General features: G+C 31.7%; 4 protein-coding genes and 1 long non-coding RNA gene across 6 annotated transcripts; 4 read left to right on the top strand and 1 right to left on the bottom strand.

Annotated features, from left to right (window-relative positions):
• Positions 1-252: 252 nt before the first annotated feature.
• LOC100644830 (cleavage stimulation factor subunit 1) lies at positions 253-2,318 on the bottom strand. The gene is made up of 4 exons (XM_003402162.4): positions 2,177-2,318; positions 1,093-1,993; positions 923-1,016; positions 253-803 (listed from the first exon to the last, which is right to left on the bottom strand). Exons 1-4 carry the CDS (start codon positions 2,245-2,247, stop codon positions 559-561), a joined length of 1,311 nt encoding a protein of 436 aa, XP_003402210.1. The 5' UTR covers positions 2,248-2,318; the 3' UTR covers positions 253-558.
• LOC100645030 (ribonuclease P protein subunit p20) lies at positions 2,216-3,424 on the top strand. The gene is made up of 4 exons (XM_012318250.3): positions 2,216-2,357; positions 2,500-2,707; positions 3,033-3,201; positions 3,285-3,424. The coding sequence occupies exons 2-4, from the start codon at positions 2,525-2,527 to the stop codon at positions 3,401-3,403; spliced, it is 471 nt and encodes a 156-aa protein (XP_012173640.1). The 5' UTR covers positions 2,216-2,357; positions 2,500-2,524; the 3' UTR covers positions 3,404-3,424.
• An 11-nt stretch (positions 3,425-3,435) lies between these two features.
• LOC125384607 (transmembrane protein 203) lies at positions 3,436-4,206 on the top strand. Its single transcript, XM_048414054.1, has one exon. The coding sequence runs from the start codon at positions 3,569-3,571 to the stop codon at positions 3,980-3,982; it is 414 nt and encodes a 137-aa protein (XP_048270011.1). The 5' UTR covers positions 3,436-3,568; the 3' UTR covers positions 3,983-4,206.
• An 811-nt stretch (positions 4,207-5,017) lies between these two features.
• Positions 5,018-10,753, top strand: LOC100644705. Its single transcript, XM_003402161.4, has 9 exons — positions 5,018-5,295; positions 5,523-5,736; positions 5,808-6,018; positions 6,092-6,356; positions 7,085-7,237; positions 7,310-7,891; positions 7,990-8,402; positions 8,484-8,691; positions 8,811-10,753. The coding sequence occupies exons 1-9, from the start codon at positions 5,268-5,270 to the stop codon at positions 9,038-9,040; spliced, it is 2,304 nt and encodes a 767-aa protein (XP_003402209.1). The 5' UTR covers positions 5,018-5,267; the 3' UTR covers positions 9,041-10,753.
• Positions 10,754-12,696: 1,943 nt separating this feature from the next.
• On the top strand, positions 12,697-14,195 carry LOC105666694. Of its 2 annotated transcripts, XR_001099517.3 has the most exons (3): positions 12,697-12,788; positions 12,887-13,438; positions 14,057-14,195. It is a non-coding gene; the product is annotated as an uncharacterized LOC105666694 (long non-coding RNA). The 2 variants fall into 2 exon arrangements; XR_002308663.2 differs by lacking the exon at positions 12,697-12,788 and having other exon boundaries at positions 12,863-13,438.
• Positions 14,196-18,814: the final 4,619 nt, after the last annotated feature.

The raw sequence follows: 18,814 nt of genomic DNA, 5'->3' as shown, positions 1-18,814 counted from the left end.
CTTCCGGCGTTATTATCGAAAAGCGAAAGGAAATACAAAATGCACTTCACTACTAGCATGCATTTCATATGCATACTTCCGAATATTTTACCGGAATACATTTGTTCGTATAACGTAATACATTTCTTTTTGATGCACTACTTATTTGTAAACATGAAAAATAAAAAATTTTCAATTTTTATAATCGATAATTTAATAGACGCATAAACTATTGCGTCATTTATGTGAATTCATCCATTCGTAACACTGACATCGGTGAAAATTATCGTCTTTTTTACTTCAATAAAGTAAAATGAAATGAATAAGTACATTTGATATAAAATTAGGTATAACATACGCTAAATGAATAAACGTTTGTCGCTTCAGGGCATAGCAAGTAATCATTTGGTCATTTAAGATTGTTTGTACAAAATTTTTTAGATATCATTCGCAGTCCGATACTTCTTTCTCAACGTTTCAATGATTATTATTCTGCTAATCATATTAAAAGCTACAGTAAATGTTACCAAACTTAAATTTGTTATGTTCAAGATGGGTATTGATTCTTTAAATTCCAATCTAATGAGTGGGCATTCTTCTGAACCAAAATCTTGCTCTAAAATCATCACTGCACGTTAAGAATGCTGGAGCGGTTGGAGAATGGACAATCAATCTTACTGGACCATTATGTCCTAATGATAGTAATTGTTTCCTAGATGCATTTCGAGAATTCCATGCACATAATGATGTCGTCGCTTCATCGGGAAACATTACATAGTCTTCAGTGTGATTAAAAATAGCTTGAGCTTTATGTTCTTGCTTGCCTATTAAAAACCATTAATTAATCACAATACATATACAATATAATTTTACACAACAAATAAAGAATTAATTTAACTTTTTTGTATATACTTTGGACATATTTAATGTTTTGATATTTTACCTGTAGTTCCAGCACCTGTATATGCTATTAGACATCTGCTAGTAGACAGTTCCCATAATTTTATCAAAGAATCTTTCCCTGATGACAATAAATACTGAAATTCAGAATTATAAGATTATGTATTAATGTACAAATTTATTACATAACAAGTATACATTTTTAATACAAACCTTTCCATTTCTTGTAAAAGTCACTGAACATACTTCATAGCCATCATGCGCTTTTACAAAAGTATTTATACATCGGTTTGATACACCGTCCCATAATTTGATACTTCCATCTTTACCAGCCGATGCATAAGTTTTTGCATCGGGAGAATACTTAATACTAGTTATTCCAGCAGTATGTTGATGATTTGGTATGCTACAAACAAAGCACTGTGCTGTATTAACGTCGTATAACCTGACTACTGGATGATTGGTTCCAACAACCAAAAAATCACCAGTAGGATGAAAAGATAAACATCGTATCTGATCTGCATCTGTAATAGTTCTGAATGCCTTTTTAACACTGGCTTTGCTGAAATCAAACAGCTTAATAGAAAAGTCTCTGCTCCCAGATACAAGAATAGGTTCTCTTGGGTGAAATTCCAGACATGTCACTTCTTCTAAATGATCATACAATGTCCTTATAACTGGATGACCACCTGTTTGATCACCAGGTGCCATTTCATCTGGTGCAGACTTAGCTAGCATTCTATCCACGTCTAAAATTTTAATTGATGCGTCGACTGATCCAGTTGCTATTAACTGACCATCTGCAGAAAATGCTCCAGCTCTGCAATTTCCTTTGTGGGAAGTTACATAGGCAGTCTCATATTGTGCAGGTTCTGGTGCTTGAGTTTGAGCTTCTGTTTCAAATTCTAAATCTAGACCAGGTCCCAAAGTATTATCAAAAGTCGATGTGAAAGAAGATAAGTTACTCGTGTCCTTTTTAGAACGATCAGGTTCATGAGCTAGACCAATCAACATTAAATGAAGTAAACGATCGGATGGAGGGCATGGAGGTTCTGCTTGAATTATATTTGACAGCTGTACTGCCAATGTCTGGTGTCCATCATAGAACAATTGGCTAAAATATTTATTATACATTATTAATAAATTTCAATTTATTTAAAAAGGATTATATTGAAGTACTTGCAAGTCGCAAATAAGTTTAATAAAGTAATTTTAGTAATTTAAGAAAACTATTACTTTCACTACTTCAGATGACTAAAAAATAATTTATATATGTGCAAAAGCAGAAATACGTAACCTGATCATAAGCCTGTAAAGGAGTTCTCTGCTTTTTATAATATTTTTCGGGTCCACTTCTGGTTCCTTCATAGTGTACAAATCTCGTATTTCACGTTAGGTTAAAGATTATCACCTCTTTCCGGTACGATGCACTAAATCGTACTCAAAACGCCCATCAATCGATGCCGTTGCTTTTCGAGGTTATAATTCTTTCTCATAACTGATCCAATAAGTAAAATTACCTCTGAATGCTTACATAGTCAATTTAATAGTCTTTTCTTATTTAATCAAAGAAAGATTTTTATTAATCGAATTCTTCTGTTACAAATAAAAAATCAACAGAAAGTCGCGTGTAGTATTTGTCAGAATGGCCGATATACACGAACGTCCCAAGGTAAAAGTGAACTTTCCAAGAAAGGGAAATAATCCAACAGTGAAACGTAAAAAATTACTATCTTCTGATTATATTATTAAGAAGAGACAACCTTTTGATACAAAGAAGAAACGGAAGAATAACGATATATATATTACTAATAGTACAAACTTTAAGGTAATTTTTAGCATGAACGTATAACCTTTACTTTTAACACTGTTAATTGTTAATTGTTAATAAGTACGAGAATAAAGTCTCATTCCTATAGATTTTATCATGAAATTTCTTATTACGTTATCTACTGACCAAAACATATAAATATGCAATTATAAAATTTCTTCCATTTATTGAATTTATACATCTGGAGTTTTATATTAAATACAAGTTCATATAGTTTCTTATACAGTTATGTAAATCATCAGTGAAATAATAATTGTAAGATATTCTTACAATTACATTTTCTTTAATTTTAATTGTTTTTTCTATATTTCCATAATATAAGGCTCAATTAAAAAGATGTGAAAAACACTTAAATAATGGTACCTCCGAAGTGATTATTCATGGTCTTGGTGCTGCCGTACAAAGAGCATGTAGCTTGGCTCTACAATTAAAGAAGAATCATTATGATAGCATAGAATTAGAAGTCAAGACTTCTACGATATCTCTTATTGGTATATAAATATTACATATAAAAGATACAAACCATATTCATAATATTACATATTATATTAAAATAATTTTTTATTTATTTCAGATGATTTTGAACCTGTCAATGATAACGCAGATTATGAAATAATTAATCGAAAAAACTCAGCAGTACATATTCGAGTGTTTCGAAAATTTTCGCTGCGTACCCTTAAATATCAAGAATAAAATATAACTTTCTAAAAAATACTCAAGATTCTTTAATAAAAACAATTTACAATAAGTAACAAAAGACAACTGATAATACAATAAATGAAAATATAAAATCAAATTAGTAATTAGATATTTAATTATTATTAGATACTATAATTAGATATTTTTAATTGCTTTAAAATGATATTTACTTTAAATGAATTGGAACATTGGTTAGGACTGACTATTTTTGAAATGTGGATAAATTTAGTTTCATTAACAATTTTCTCAGTGTTACTAGCTCTTAGATTGGACGAAAATTATTTCCTGGGCAATACAGGATGGTGGATAGTATTCTCACCACTTTTTGTTGCTGATGGTCTGAATGCTTATTTTTGTGCAATTATTTTCATAAGAATGCATATGGAAGGAATGGTCAAAGCTGCTGTTTTAAGAGGATTATGGAGTCTCATATTGTTGATCCTAATATTTGTTTTTAAATATCTCCTGTGTAGAAAGCTATCAGGACAAAGTCCTTTAGAATATTCAGAAATTTTGAGCCCTCTATTTATTCTTTTGCAATTAATTGCAGTTAGAGCATGTCAACTTCATTAACTTCTATAGCATATTATTACATACATAAAGTCATAACATACTTTTCATCATAATCCATTACCATATGTATACAGACAGAAAATGTATTTATCGTTTTACTATTTCTAACAATTTATTATTAAAGTAAATAAGCTTATAAAGTGTAGTAAAATATCTAAGAAATAAATTCAGTTATAGAAAATACAATGTAAATGTAATGTAATAAAGAATTGTTTAATGCTTAATACTGTTTCTTAATTTAATCATTAACTTTATGTTACTAAGTCTTTTTATATTACTACAAAAATTTAAGCTAAAATTCTTTCATAATAGTTACTAATACCTTCGGTAAATTTGTTTCAAATCAATACTTCTAAACATTAATGAATGGTCTGCATCAGATATTATAATATTTCAATGTATGTATTTATATGTATACAAAATAATAAATTTACGATGTACCCGTTTGTCACGCGTTTGTTAATATATTTCATAAGCATTTTATAATAGGAATAATTGGAAAGATTCGTTTAATCAAGCGTAGGACATTTGAATCTAAATACATATACAGTTAGCTTGCATCATTGTCCATTATGTACAATAGTATAAACTCTTTACTATGGATAATTTGTAATATTAGATTCGAATAAATTTTCATTAACGATGTATCGTTATATTAGATATGTCTGATATAGGAAAATGTATATAAAAATCAAAAATTGATATCATAATTACAATTGTTAATAATAAACAATTGTGAAAGTTTTAAGATATCCTAAAAGCAAGGATCAAATTTTTATTTTATAGAATTTCCGATCAACTTAAGTCAAAGAAGTTTTTAAGAAGGAAAAGGACGATTTTTCATTTTAGGACAATTTATAATTGAAAAATGCAAAGTTTTTAAATATCGAAATGCTATATGCATGATTGCAACAAGAGATAATAATAAATAATAAAACGGAATTAATTTGATAAATTTAGTAATGTTCTATTTATATTCTAAAGAACAATGGACAAGCGTAAAGCTCAGGATAGTCTGAATTCTCCCTCCAATCATCCTTTGTGCAAAATCAATATTTCTAGCAAGAGGGTGAGAGAAACGGATGAGACTGTAGGTATCCGCGAATTGGAGAAGGGGTGCTAATCGGACTACACTATAAGCAAAGCCTGTTGCTGCAGTCACATTTCAAAATCCGTTGTTGCAATAAGTTGCTCGTTCGAATAAAAAAAAATTCGATTGTGTGTTAACAGGATTTAAGTATCAGAAAAAAGTTAGTGATGTGCTGTGAATTTCAATCCAAAGATTATGGATAAGCTGACTAATTGGACCCGTGGTCAGTGGTTTCTTATATTTTGATATTTTTTCCCTTTGTTTTTTTTTATTACTGGTATTAATTTTTTCACATTATGTAAAAAAATACATATATGTGAAAGTAATTCTCCATAACAGATGTAATTAAACATTGAGACATAATAAGAAAAAAAGGATCAATTTTATAATTATCTTTTATCCCTCAACTTATATTTTATAATTATTTAATCACTTCTACTTTATCTATAGGTATAAATATATCATTATCAACACCAATACCTGGGCAAAATTGTGTCTCAAACTTGTCAACACCTTCAATTTTAGACAAATTACTAATCATTACTCCATCAATCACATCAATACATCAAGAGCTAAAATGGATTTTTCTTTTACATACATATGGTTTTGCCTGCCTCTTCTTTGTACTTGCATTTTACACATTTTTATCTATTCTACACTTAAGGTATGAAATTATATCTTATTCCAGATATACAGAACTACAAAAGTATTGAAAAATATTGTATTTTCTTTTAGGTCTCTTATATCAAGCCGGCCTTTTATGTCCACAATTAATATGTTTTTATGTATACTTGGAGCATCAAGAGCAGCATGCCTTTTCATAGATCCATATAATTTTAAAAATATTATGCCCAAAATTATTGGTTCCATTATTTGGGATGTTGGATTTCCATGTGTAACATCTGCCTTCAGTCTCATACAACTGGCTTTTCTGCAATTAACTCAGGTAAGTTTAGTGTTCTAGAAAAAATTGAACATTAAACGAAACTGATTTAATATATAGTAAAATATATTTCCAGCTTAAATTTGGACCAGAGAAGATTCAAAAAGAATCTTGTCTCAGTTTAATCATAACAGGACACTTTTTTTTTGTAATTGCTAGTGACGTTGCTCTTACCTCCCATAATTGTTATATAGTAAAGTATGTGGTCCAAACAGTGTTCCTTATCTGGAGTATTTTATTGTACTTAACATTTCTACATGCAGGATATAAGATAATTCATTTACTGCAATCTGTGCCAAGTAGTATGTTAATGAGAGACAATTCTAATACACATCAAAAAGGTTTGTTTCTATAAGCTAACTTCAGTTTATTTAAAATTATGGTAAAAAATAAGACTTTATATAATTAACTAATAAGTATTAATAATATGGGTAATATATCTATTGTAATATATATATTATAATAGATATTATATTATATTATAAGGTGTAATGTTATTATTAGATACTCGAAAAGGTTTGTGTAGTTTTTTCGGCTACCAATGAATTGATATCAAATTTCGGTCAATAATTTGTATAATACAATGCATAAAGTTAGTATCAGCAAAAAGTTTGATCTATGTAGTTGGTATACAATTCAAAAAAATTCATTCAATATTCGGAAACAGGAAAGATGTACACGATAACACATGACCTCGTTCTTCCTTCAACTCACCAAAAAATAAGGAATGGATAGAAGTTTCTACCGCATCCTCCTTACAAGCCAGATCTGTCTCCTCTATCAACTATTTTGATCAATGTTAAATTTGCAAATAGTAATTTTAAAAATGATGCCATAGTCAAATCAGTAATTAGTTCATTTTTTGCAAATAGAAATCGAAGTTTTTACAACGAAGAAATGCGCAAAAATGATAAATGATGATTATATTGTTAAATAAAATTATGTTATAAAAGACTCGGAATATTTGTATTTTGTTCTAGGAATTCACACGAACTTTTTTCAGTACCTAATATTGATAATATAGGTATTAAACAACTATTTAAATATTTCATATTAAGTGTTGTTTTAGGTATTATGCAATTGGCAATGTTAGCTCCTTATAATAACTTGGCATCATCTGTTGCCACTGCCTTAGTACCTACTTTGCTCAATCCCAAAATTAAAGATGCTGAAATAACAGAACCTGCAACCCTTACAAATGATTTGGACAAAAATCCTAAAGGTAAATGAGAGATGAAAAAGTATAGGTATAGAAGCAATATATTTTTAAACTTCTTTTACTTTAATACCATAGATCAACCTATGAAAATAACAGAAAAAGAGGAACAGGTTCAAAAAGAATGTGACAAATCACCTTGTAAAAGTATGTCATCCCAAGATGACAGAACAATTCCCAAGTCGACTGTACCAGAAGTATATGTTAGACCCCCAACACCTACGCCATCAGCAACAAATTTACCTATAATAACAGTATCTAGTCCAAGCCGTAGAAGTTCAGTAACTAGTAGACGAAACAGTGATGCGTCTAGATCCTCTCGTAGAAATTCAGAGTGTAGTGTTAGATTTATAAATGAAGAGGATGGTTTCACATCGGAATGTCGACGCAATTCTGACTTTAGTCCTAAACATTCGCCTGAGATTGATAGAAGACGATCTCCGGACAAGATGTCTCGAAGATATTCTGAAAATGTGACACCTTTAGGAAATATTAGGGATTTAAGACGATGTTCTGATTTTTCACATGAAAAGAATAGAAGTTCTCAATTTGCTGCTAAATTAAAAAGGAATAGCGATTTTGGGAACAGAACACCTAGGCGAATGTTACCTCCGACCGATCTTCATAAATTGCCAAAAGTCGTGGACCTAAGTCCTACAGGTAGATAAAACCTAACAATAACACATATGCACACATATAGGTTATCAATCTTAGTATAAATAAACTTTTATTTCAATTATACTTCATTTATATTTTAGGTTCAAGACGTAATTCTGATGTTAGCGGTTTTACTCCCCGAACTGAGATACGTAGAAATTCAGATATTTCCTTTCGACGTAATTCGGAATTTGTTCACGTCAAGCCACTGGATTTAAATCGTCGAAGTAGTGATATTACTATTAGAAGCTTGAGTAGAAGTCCAACTCACGGTCGTAGCATAGTTCCTGAAAAAATAGAGATACAAGAAAAATCTGAATCTGATTCGGATCAACCCGATTGTAGTGAAAAAGCAGCTCTAATGACAGAAAAAAGTAAAGATAAAGATGATGATGGAAAATTACGAAAGAAAAATTTATCTTGGAAAAATGAAAAAGAGAAAGAAGATGTTGAAGATATAACGGTCGAAACTAATTTGCTTCCCGAAAATACTAAAGTCGACGGAAAAGTTGGGGTATTTTTATTTTAATTTAATGTTTGTCTCTAAAATTAACTTTTGTTATATCATTTTACAAGGTTGAATACTTTTTTTCAGAATAGCGATTTTACGCTTCATTCAATATTAAATCATATTGCGTATGTCAATAGGACTAAATCCGATACGCCTTTACATATGTTGGAAGAAAATACAGCGGCAGTTAGGAGATCGCAAATTCGAAAAGTATTAAATGTAACATATGCAACTGCGGTTTTAGGAATCATTTTATGCATTACAGACGTAGCACGTATTTTTGGGCCATACGGTAATTTAATATAAAATATAAGATTACTAACATAAATGTATTAAATGCTAAATAACAAATTTGATTTTTGAGAAAAGGAACATTTTTGTAAAAAACTACAAATTTTTTGTTTAATATAGGTCTCCTAGCCGAGACTACAAAACATGGTATACAACTAATCATCACACAATATCCCAGACCATGGCCCTGGTTTATATATCAAACTTTGTGCAGAGGTTTGGAACTAATCATGGGTTGCGCAATGGCGAGTATTACAAAACAACCATCAGTAAGCCCACGACATCAATATTTAGGCAGTTATCCTAATTATAACATACATGTGAAAAGAGGTAATAATCCTTATATATAAAGCAATATATTGTTAAGTTGAGAATTATAGAATTGAGATGCCAAAATGGATATTTTTAAAACATTATATTTTATCTGAGTTTATATTCTAAATCTTATAGAAATATATTTACAGTTTTACAATTATTCAGAATTCAAATAAGGAAATCTTATTTGTTCATAATATTATAATGAAGAAGAAAAGAACAAATAATCACAAAAATATAGTATAAATTTAAATGTAATTGATAGAAAAAGCAAAAAGAGATAAAAGACAGTTAAAATATCCTTTAAATGAATATAGCAATAGATCAGTATGTTCTCTCAAACATAAATGTGTGTTCTAATACTTATATATAAAAGTACATATACTACATTTCTAAAGAGAAATTTTACACAGGAAATATTCTTCTAAAGAATATATCTTGATCGAAAAATGTTTCTATTTTTCAGATTAGATTAGTTTTTAAATACATTATTTTGATAATGTTTTTAGTTCCTTTTATTTTAATCGGAAGCAAAATATTTTACAATTTAATGGAATAATGAATCTTTAGAAAAGAGCTACTGTTTCCTAAAAGAAATACCTGATATTTGTATATAAAAAAATATCGTATTAGTAGACAAATCACTCATAAATAAGAAGATTTTATTCTACATCTATTGCACCAATTGATAATTAATAGTAATAACAATTCAAGTTTAAAGTGCCCTACTATTGAATGTTTAACAAAAACTCTTTGTAACTGATATATAATCAATCTATCTGCAAATGCAAATCGTAACAGTGTTGTGATCCTACATGTGATATACAATCGTGTCTAGAATAGGAGGCCATTTTACGCTTATGTAAGTGTCATATAACAATGTAACAAACTACTTATGAGATAAGAGACTGGTAAATTTTGTTACTTATTATTTACTTATTATTACTTATTATTTTCTTACTTAGTATTTTATTTTAAAAAAGTTCTTTGCAAGCTTTTGCAAAAATGTTAAGTTTTCTTGAATTAAATAATTTTTATAACCAAGGTTCTTGTAAGTAATAACAGGTATTACTTGATAGTACAACCATACTATGAAATTATAACAATATTATATTAACATATTTTTATATTCTTAATAACATTAATTGTCATGAAATATTGAAATTATTAATCAAGAATATGTGACTCGATTATCTCAATGAAAATAATGTGTGTATGTGTGTGTGTTTTGCGTGCGTGCGTCGTGCGTCGCGTGCGTGCGTGGAAGAGAAAGAGAATGGATAGAGAGAAAATAATTTATATATGAATTTTGATATGTGATATATTAGCTCAAAACTTTTGTGTTATATAATGCAATAATTATTCTTTCTATTTTGTTTATATTATTAAAATCTAGATTTGAGGAATCAAATATATTTAAATTATTAATAGCACATTATTATAAAGTATGAAATATAAAGCATTACAAAATATGGAACAAAATAGATAATTATACTTACACAAGCATGAAAGGTCTCACTATTTGTTTAGAAAAATCATATTAGGTAAATGTTCAATGTGCCAAATCTTATGTTAATGATATTAAATGTTTATAAAGATTGATTCATATAAATTAGTCTTTTAAAATTATTGGTATAAATCGATATTTATATACTATTCAGTGTACGTACAATAATGAATAACATTATAACTGTACTGATGAATGCTGTTCAAAATGATAGTACACAATAAACCGCTATTTTTATCGATCAACGTCATATTATTAGAAAAGAACCTATTCCACCACACAAAGCTTAACGAGAATTTTGCATAATAATAAAAATTAAAAATTAAGAAATTTAACAAATTTATAAATCACTCCCCTTTACAATATTTTTTTAAACATTTTATGAAGTATAGCAAATATTATGTATAATTATTTAAAATTATAAATTATAAAGTTATGTTCAACACAAAATTCGGATGATGTATAAAAGCGAAAGATTAGATTAGAATTACAGTGGGGAAGAAACTTATCATTAATATTATATTGTTCTTATCTTATCTTATAGTATTGTATTATATTGTTATTATCGCGGAGCAGATCCCTAATTTTGTAGGTCCTTGTATATGCTAATGTTAGTTAAGCTCACCACTTAGCCGCGTGGTACAGCACTAGTCTGGGAACAACTATCTAGTTGCAAAATTTTGTACCACTGGTAAGTCAAAGAGGAAATCTACTTCCTGAAGTGGGTAAGACGCTTAATGTCGGGAGTTGAGGTTTACAAAGTGACGACCATAAAACACTGCGATCGATAAGTTAGAATTTTGTATTTAGTGTTATCCTTCGGTGAATGGTATATTCGATAATGGTATATTTATATTAACGAGAAGCAACAATTGATACTTGACACTGGCGTATCAAAAACGAAGATTATATATTCTGTCTGTATATTGTTAACACTGTTATAGAACGTTGTGAGGGTAAAAGAAGTATGAAGCAAGACAAATGAAAATGATTATTTAGTTCAAACAGTGAGTGTATAAGTCAGTAGAGAGTTATTATAGTAGCACGTCGTAATATAAGATGGCGCATAATTCCTAAGAGATTAATGTCGGAAGTTGTGTTTTACAAATCGGTTGTTACCATACCACTTTGATTTATTCGTTAGGATTTGTAGTGCAGTATGATCTTGAATCTGCAACCTACAATACTACTATATTATCACGGACGAAATATGAGAATAGACAAATTACCTTATGGACTTTCGTAGCCCAATGCGAATGTCATACCAACTTGGGAAGTTGATACTAATTTTAGCGTCTTTTATTCACAAACGGTGGCTATTTGATAAAGTATTTATTAAAGAAATATTAGTGAGAACTAAACAACAGTCATGTGTAAATGCATATGTGCCGATAGAGAGGGGAGACGTTTGATAGGCAATTGCGTGCTAGATGGAGTCACGATATGTATCGCGCAAATATTTCTCGGATGCTTAAGAGGTAAGACACATACAAGTAAAGAAATAAACGAGTGAACAAAGCTTTACTTTTACTAGTAAACTAAATAATTTCAAAATCATGAAGTTCAAGTAAGTTTATCGACCACATGTTTATAACTTTTATTTTTCATCTCGCTGTTTACAGAAAAATCAAAGAGTTTAATAATTCACGTGAGGCATATATCGATAAAGAAGATTTCAGTAATTCTTACACATGTTTTTATGTTGCATTATAGTGATTTTATTTTTATCCTAAATCGTAATAATGTTTTGATTTATAAATATGTAGTTTTACAAAATCAGGTAGATTCTTTTTATGAAAATATATTTGTTTATAATTTTGTCATAGAAGAAAATTTGGGAATCTTTCCCTAGTTTCTTATATTGTTATTTTTCTCAGTTAATTTAATCATGGTAGTTTACTTTCAGCTAGATGGACTACAAACTTACAAACAAGTAGCCATGATTGTTATTGATATGAAAAGAGGACATTTTAAATATCTTTCTTTCATGTTAATTCCATTACCATTATACGTACATATAGAATGATAAAAACAATAATAATAGATAATTATAACAAATATATAACAATAAATAAATAAACAAATATATATATATATATATATATATATATATATATATATATATATATGAATCTATTTACATAGATACTTATGCATATATACGTACTTGGTAATATTAACAGAATTGGCCATGTGAGGCTATGAAAGAAGGACTTACCAATCCCACTTTGAAAACTTCCACCACCTTCAGATCCGCATCAGGCATAGGCAAACAGGTTCGTTAATGTTAAATAGAAGAAGGTTGAACTTGTTGAGCCTTTTTCTCTTTTGAATTTTCATATATATTTTTTCGTATTTACATGTCTCCACGAAGGACGAAGCTGACAATAATTTAAATTCCAATATCGGAACTCTTGGAACAGTTCAGTAAACGCAAATGGAAATATCATTTAATTTTGCGTCCACTGAGTCTTTGACTTCCTTGATTCATTCTTTTGGTGGAGAGATCAAGTTTAGTATTAATCTCGGATAAAGCAGCATGAGGAGAGGCCCGTAGACGATCGAATGATGATGATAAAGAATTGTCATCCGATCCGTGCAAATCTGAGAACGTTGAAGTTGAATCAAAGCAGTTTATGAGTGTGTCAGTGGACTAAGAATGGCCAGATCTCATCAAGCATAAAGAGCCTGAATAGAAACTAATTCCACAAGATACACAAGTCACAGGTTTGTCACTATCACTATCACAATCTGTATAGCGCTTATACAGTAATCTTTATAGGTGTAATAGAGTTCAACAGGACACTTATTCACAAGAATGTAAAACAGTCCGAGAGAACCAGGTTGGTAACAGTAGAATACACAGAGCAAAACAAGGCACGTCTTACCACGGCAATTGCCAAGTCTTAACACGCCACCTCGCAAGGTCAGCATTTGTTTGCTTAATCACTTCAACTCAGCTTAAAAACTAAGTCGCGGGATAGTTTTTCATATAACTTGTAAACTAAAACCAACCGCCGGTTATATGCTTAGGAAGAAGTTGTTCAAAATGTTGAGATTTACAAGATATCACATATCACATATTTAACATCAACATTGGAAATGGCGTTACATCGATAGATTCACTAATTAAGCGTGATAGCCAAATACCGTGTTCCTCATGATCTTGAATAGTACAAATTGCGAATCAACATTAAGTATACAATAACTATAAGATGCTATAATACCATGAATAATAAATTGACACAATATATAATTCTATATTCTAGAATTCTATTTCTATTCTATTTCTATTCTATATTCTAGAATAATTCAATAAACGGTTCGCTTGAAGTTATTCATATTCACATTTTATAAAATTTAATTTACGTCAAGTAATATTAACATTTCCATAGACTAAGCATGTTGTGTTTAATAATAACAAAATATAATGTTGCAGAACGTTTATCATTGTTATAATAATGTAAAAGTGCACAATGTGCCATCTCATACGTGAATCTTTTATATATGCATATATATATATGTATGTATTTATTAATTACAGTCTCAAGGCCATGGAATGTCCAGTCAACTATCCAGTCAACTATACGACGGCCTAAAACCAACAATAGAGAAAGAAAATTGAAAATATCCAATTGAACGGTACTCACATAATACAAACAAGGCAAGTTAAATACCGAGTACTCCACTTAGCATACAACTTACATAGGAGCAACATACTAAATCAATTATAGACAAAATATGGCTAAAAAGAAGACAGATGTACTGGCTAACTAGTCGAAGTTCTAAACTTAGCATAGGAAATAAATTAAAAATATACAAAACGATAACAAAACAAATTTGGACGTACTGAATACCATTATGGAGGCCAGCAGCAATGAGGCACATAAATAAACTAGAGTCGCTACAATCGAAGATACTAAAAACAATAGTTAACGCCCCATGGTATGTCAGAAACGAGGATAGATGTAAAGACTTAAAGATATCAATGGTCAAAGAAGAAATATCAGCAGGTACACAGAAAGATACATCTCATAGAAACTCTCACAGAAAGAAGACTAAAAAGAAAACACCCCACCTGACTAAAGAAATAAAATAGACAAACTCAAAGCTTTAACTCATCCACCTTTTATTATTTAGCAATAAAGCTAGAAAAATTTACCAAATGTCCAGCTGGATAAATTGTAAAGTACAAATTAAATAATAAAAAAAAATTATATTGCTAGTTCCTTTCACTCTGAATTGATCATTTTCTCAAATTCTTTCTCCATTATTTTAGAAATCTAAGATACAAAGCATGGCAATGTACATAGTAATTCACGAATTATATGACAAATTAGTCAAGTGTGGGAGGATAATAACAATAGCGCGAGTATTTTCACACAGGTATATCTATAAATCCTGTCGATTTTTTAAGCGAAAATTACATCCATGCTTTGTATGAATGAACAGTCCCTATACCACACTTTTCAGGACACTAATAAATACATTGAATATTTGTGGAGACATTCTTAGAATTGAACATGAAAAAATTATACAGCAGGTTACTTTGTAAATCAGTTGGTAACATTTATCATCTTATAACAAACTCTAAATTTAATAGGAAATAGCAACTGGCAATAACTTGAATTAAATCTGGACACACCAAACTGTCACATTCACATCTTCTTTATAATGCCTCCCCTCTACCAGGCTATGTGAAACATGTAATGTATCTATAACTTTCAAGCATATCATTATGGGATATAAAAAATATAACTGAACAAGAAGAAAATTAAACATCAAGCACAACCTTATTGACGTAATTACCTCCACATCATACCACGACAAATTGTTAATTTTCTGCGAGATTATAGGTGTTACGTCCCGTGGCCTTCTACACAAAACAGACTCTATCCGTCGGATAAGATGACCGCCAGAAGTCAACATCTTTGTTGGATACCCTCAATAATCTTAAGAACTCGTCATAAATCTTAGTACTTTTATAATTAAGATTCTTCAAATCAAACAGGTATTTTTTTAATCGAAGTCTTCCTTAGATTTATTGTCCACTGCGGGAAAGTCTCTCATAGAAAGAAGACTAAAAAGAAAACATCTCAGTGACCTCACTAAAGAAATAAAATAGTCAAACTCGAAGATGATATCCCGCTGGTGGTAGCCATCCACATGTTATTTAGCAATTAAGTTAGAAAAATTGACCAAATGTCCAGCTGGACGAATAGTAAAGTACAAATTAAATAATTCAGTTTCTCCCATGTATGATGCCTTCCACTAGCGATCTTCTTTGGGAGGCAGGTGACACCCTTCCCTACCAATTCACCTTTTTTCCTAGCCAATTGGCAACGATAACCGTTGCCCTCAATTCCCTAACGAAAACTATGCTTAACGAATCCGCTTATTCGGTGGCCTTAGACACACCTATAACTAGTCTTGTTCCGCGACATCATCGTCACAGGAGTTTAGTTGCTTTAGGTTTCTCGAACAGATAGTATCTCAATTTATTGCCCATCAGTCGGCATTTTAACTATCGTCACTAAAACTTATGTTGTACGAGGAGAGATTGTTAAAATAAAGTGCATATTTTAATTTGTTAACCAAGTGTTATCGTCAATTTAACCATATCGTTAGAGTGCTTCTACGCGATCGGTCGAACATTTTTGTCCCTTCGAGTCAGATACACGTGCAGTTTTCAAGATAGCAAGTTTCAACAACGACGAAATCTCGCAACAAGGTAAACTCTTTAAAGTGTTTCGCCAATTCCTATTCCTTGCACAATACCAACAGCCGTCAAAAGCATGGCGGCCTCATCAAAGATCGACTACCTGCGAGAAATACGCGACCAGCATTTCGACAACATCAAGCTCATAATGAAAGAAATTGACGATTATCACCAGTCCGACAAGTGTGACATTAGTGATTTAATAATATATCAAGACCAACTCGAGAACGAGTGGAAACAATTCCGATTCGCCCAGGAAGATTTATACGACCTTGACGAAGAAAATAATACTCTGGAGCGCGAAGCATTGGTATATTACCTATCCGTGGCAGCTCGATTAGTGAATCTCATAGAAGGCAAGCAATCATCAACCCCTTTGATATCCACAGGCAGCGAATTTTCTGCAAAATATTCGCCCGATAACAGTCTCTCCTTGACAACAGATAACGACGACTATGTTATCAACGAAAGTAGCACCGACGATACGGCCTCTTCCACGGAGAGGTTCGATTGTTCACGAAACGCCGCTTTACGTCACAGCCTCGCGATTATTAATTTTCGAAAAATGAATGAAGCATCTCCAACGGCATTGAGCCACTTAATTAGCACGGTCGAAGAAAATCTCCAATCATTGGATAATTTAGGAAAGTCAGTCACTCTTAACGGCATAATTATCAGTCTCATCGGTTCGAAATTACCAGCAAAAATCATGCAACAGTGGCAATTCACGTTACCTAACAAAAAAGTGCCTCAGTATACTCATCTACTGAGCTTCCTTAAGAAACTGGTACGCAGCTCGGATGTGGCAAAGGCCGATTCTACGGTCAAAAGGACGAAACGGATATGTCCCATCTGCGGAAAATCGCACAAGATTTGGAAATGCGATAGTTTCAAGTCTAAATCCGTTAACGAGCGCCTTAAAGACGTCGAAGCGGCATCCTTATGCATCAATTGCCTGAGAGAGGGGCACTCTGCGGCAGATTGTTACGCCGGATCATGTCTTGTATGTGGAGAATGGCATAACACGATGTTGCATAAGGAAAAACGCCACTCAAATTATCATTCCGTTACATCCACCCAAATCTTTTCGTCGAGCAATCGATCCCCGAAAGTCTCCTCGACATCCTCCTCATCTCCGATTGATCATCGGAGATCTACAACGAAACACAAGTCGGGGGATCATTCTCCAACATCGACGAACACGTAAACAGTGACGTGGACAATCGACAATTCCAATGACACTCATACAGCGTTTACAGTATACAGATCAGCGTTTTGAACGATAAACAACAATCAATCCATTGTCAAGCACTGCTCTAGTATGAACTTCACAACAGGAAAACTGACAAAATCACCCGGAATAAAGTACTCATCATTGAAATGGTATCCATCCTTGATTCAAGACCGCTAGTTCCAAACTGATCCGAATGACCTCCTGGTCCTCACTCCTGGTCACTTCCTCATTGGCGATTCATTAATGAGCCTGCGAGAGCGAGATTTCAGGGACAGTGCATTCAACCGGCTCCTCAGATAGCAACGCGTTTAGCAACTAAAACAGCACTTCCAGAATCGCTGGCATCGGGAATATTTCAATGAGTTGATCAATCACAATAAATGGAGCAAGGACAACCACGGCATCAAAGAAGGCACGATCTTCATCATCAGAGAGGATAATGTGCCCTCAATGCAATGGCCTTTGGGTCGAGTCATCAAGGTCCCTCCAGGCGCCGACGGCATCATCCAGCAACGGCAATGAGTGTTTTGAGTCGAGGCGTCAAAAGGCTCATCCTACTACTAAGTCAACTCGATCCCGAGAAGCCCGGACAATTGCTCAGTGTGAAAGGAAAATTTCGCGATTGAGTTGTCCAACTTTAGTGGACCGATATTGTCGAGCATGTCCTGTTTTTGCGACCAGGCTTTCAGGACAGAAATGGAAATATCGTACATAAGCACAGCGCAACAGTGGCTTAAATTTAAGTTACAAAAGTAATCTTTAAAAAAAAGAAAGAAAAAAAAAATGTAATATTGCATGGCTATGTCGTACCGTCGCGTATCGGTACTTTTGCCTGAACCACTTCACAACCAGAATTCAGCGTTTATTATGGAAAATACAAATATGTAATCTTGTAATAATAAACAAATAAAAAAAAGAGAAAAAGGTGTTGTCGAGTCGTGTAGCAATCCTCAGAAACATTCCCCTCTACTTGCTTCTCTTTGCTCACCGAGTTCTCATTTGACACGTCATGGTTAATTTTTTGCCAGTTTAAGTTAACAATCAGCGTGTTTTGTACTGATCGCCATCTCCCTGCCTGTATGTTCTTATCTAGGGAAAGGTGGAGGAGGACAGTATCCGATAGGGAAGTGCCCCAAGTTATACCGTTCGGTTGGTAAATTGTTATTAACTAATTCTTTGAAATTTCCGGTTTATGATACGTTATTAAAGGATTCAGAGCAAGTGATGAAAATCTACAAATCTAAAAAGTCTAAAAATCACTCACCAACAGTAGGAAACCAGATGTATGAAACCAACAAAGAAGATTTCAGATTCCAAAATTCTTGTCCTGTACTATCATCAAAACGTAA

This window comes from Bombus terrestris, chromosome 18 (genome assembly GCF_910591885.1).
Source record: "Bombus terrestris chromosome 18, iyBomTerr1.2, whole genome shotgun sequence".
Taxonomy (NCBI): domain Eukaryota; kingdom Metazoa; phylum Arthropoda; class Insecta; order Hymenoptera; family Apidae; genus Bombus; species Bombus terrestris.
Note: the sequence above shows the minus strand (reverse complement) of the source record. Positions and strands in the feature narration are given on the sequence as shown.

Excerpts from the sequence above, each read along its gene's own strand:
- LOC100644830 (XM_003402162.4), bottom strand. The coding sequence starts at position 2,247 with ATGAAGGAACCAGAAGTGGACCCGAAAAATATTATAAAAAGCAGAGAA. Across the intron at positions 1,017-1,092 it reads CTTTTACAAGAAATGGAAAG|TATTTATTGTCATCAGGGAA; the intron begins GTTTGTATTAAA and ends TCTGAATTTCAG. Across the intron at positions 804-922 it reads TACAGGTGCTGGAACTACAG|GCAAGCAAGAACATAAAGCT; the intron begins GTAAAATATCAA and ends GGTTTTTAATAG.
- LOC100645030 (XM_012318250.3), top strand. The coding sequence starts at position 2,525 with ATGGCCGATATACACGAACGTCCCAAGGTAAAAGTGAACTTTCCAAGA. Across the intron at positions 2,708-3,032 it reads CTAATAGTACAAACTTTAAG|GCTCAATTAAAAAGATGTGA; the intron begins GTAATTTTTAGC and ends CCATAATATAAG. Across the intron at positions 3,202-3,284 it reads TTCTACGATATCTCTTATTG|ATGATTTTGAACCTGTCAAT; the intron begins GTATATAAATAT and ends TATTTATTTCAG.
- LOC125384607 (XM_048414054.1), top strand. The coding sequence starts at position 3,569 with ATGATATTTACTTTAAATGAATTGGAACATTGGTTAGGACTGACTATT.
- LOC100644705 (XM_003402161.4), top strand. The coding sequence starts at position 5,268 with ATGGATAAGCTGACTAATTGGACCCGTG. Across the intron at positions 6,357-7,084 it reads TTCTAATACACATCAAAAAG|GTATTATGCAATTGGCAATG; the intron begins GTTTGTTTCTAT and ends GTGTTGTTTTAG. Across the intron at positions 8,692-8,810 it reads ACGTATTTTTGGGCCATACG|GTCTCCTAGCCGAGACTACA; the intron begins GTAATTTAATAT and ends TGTTTAATATAG.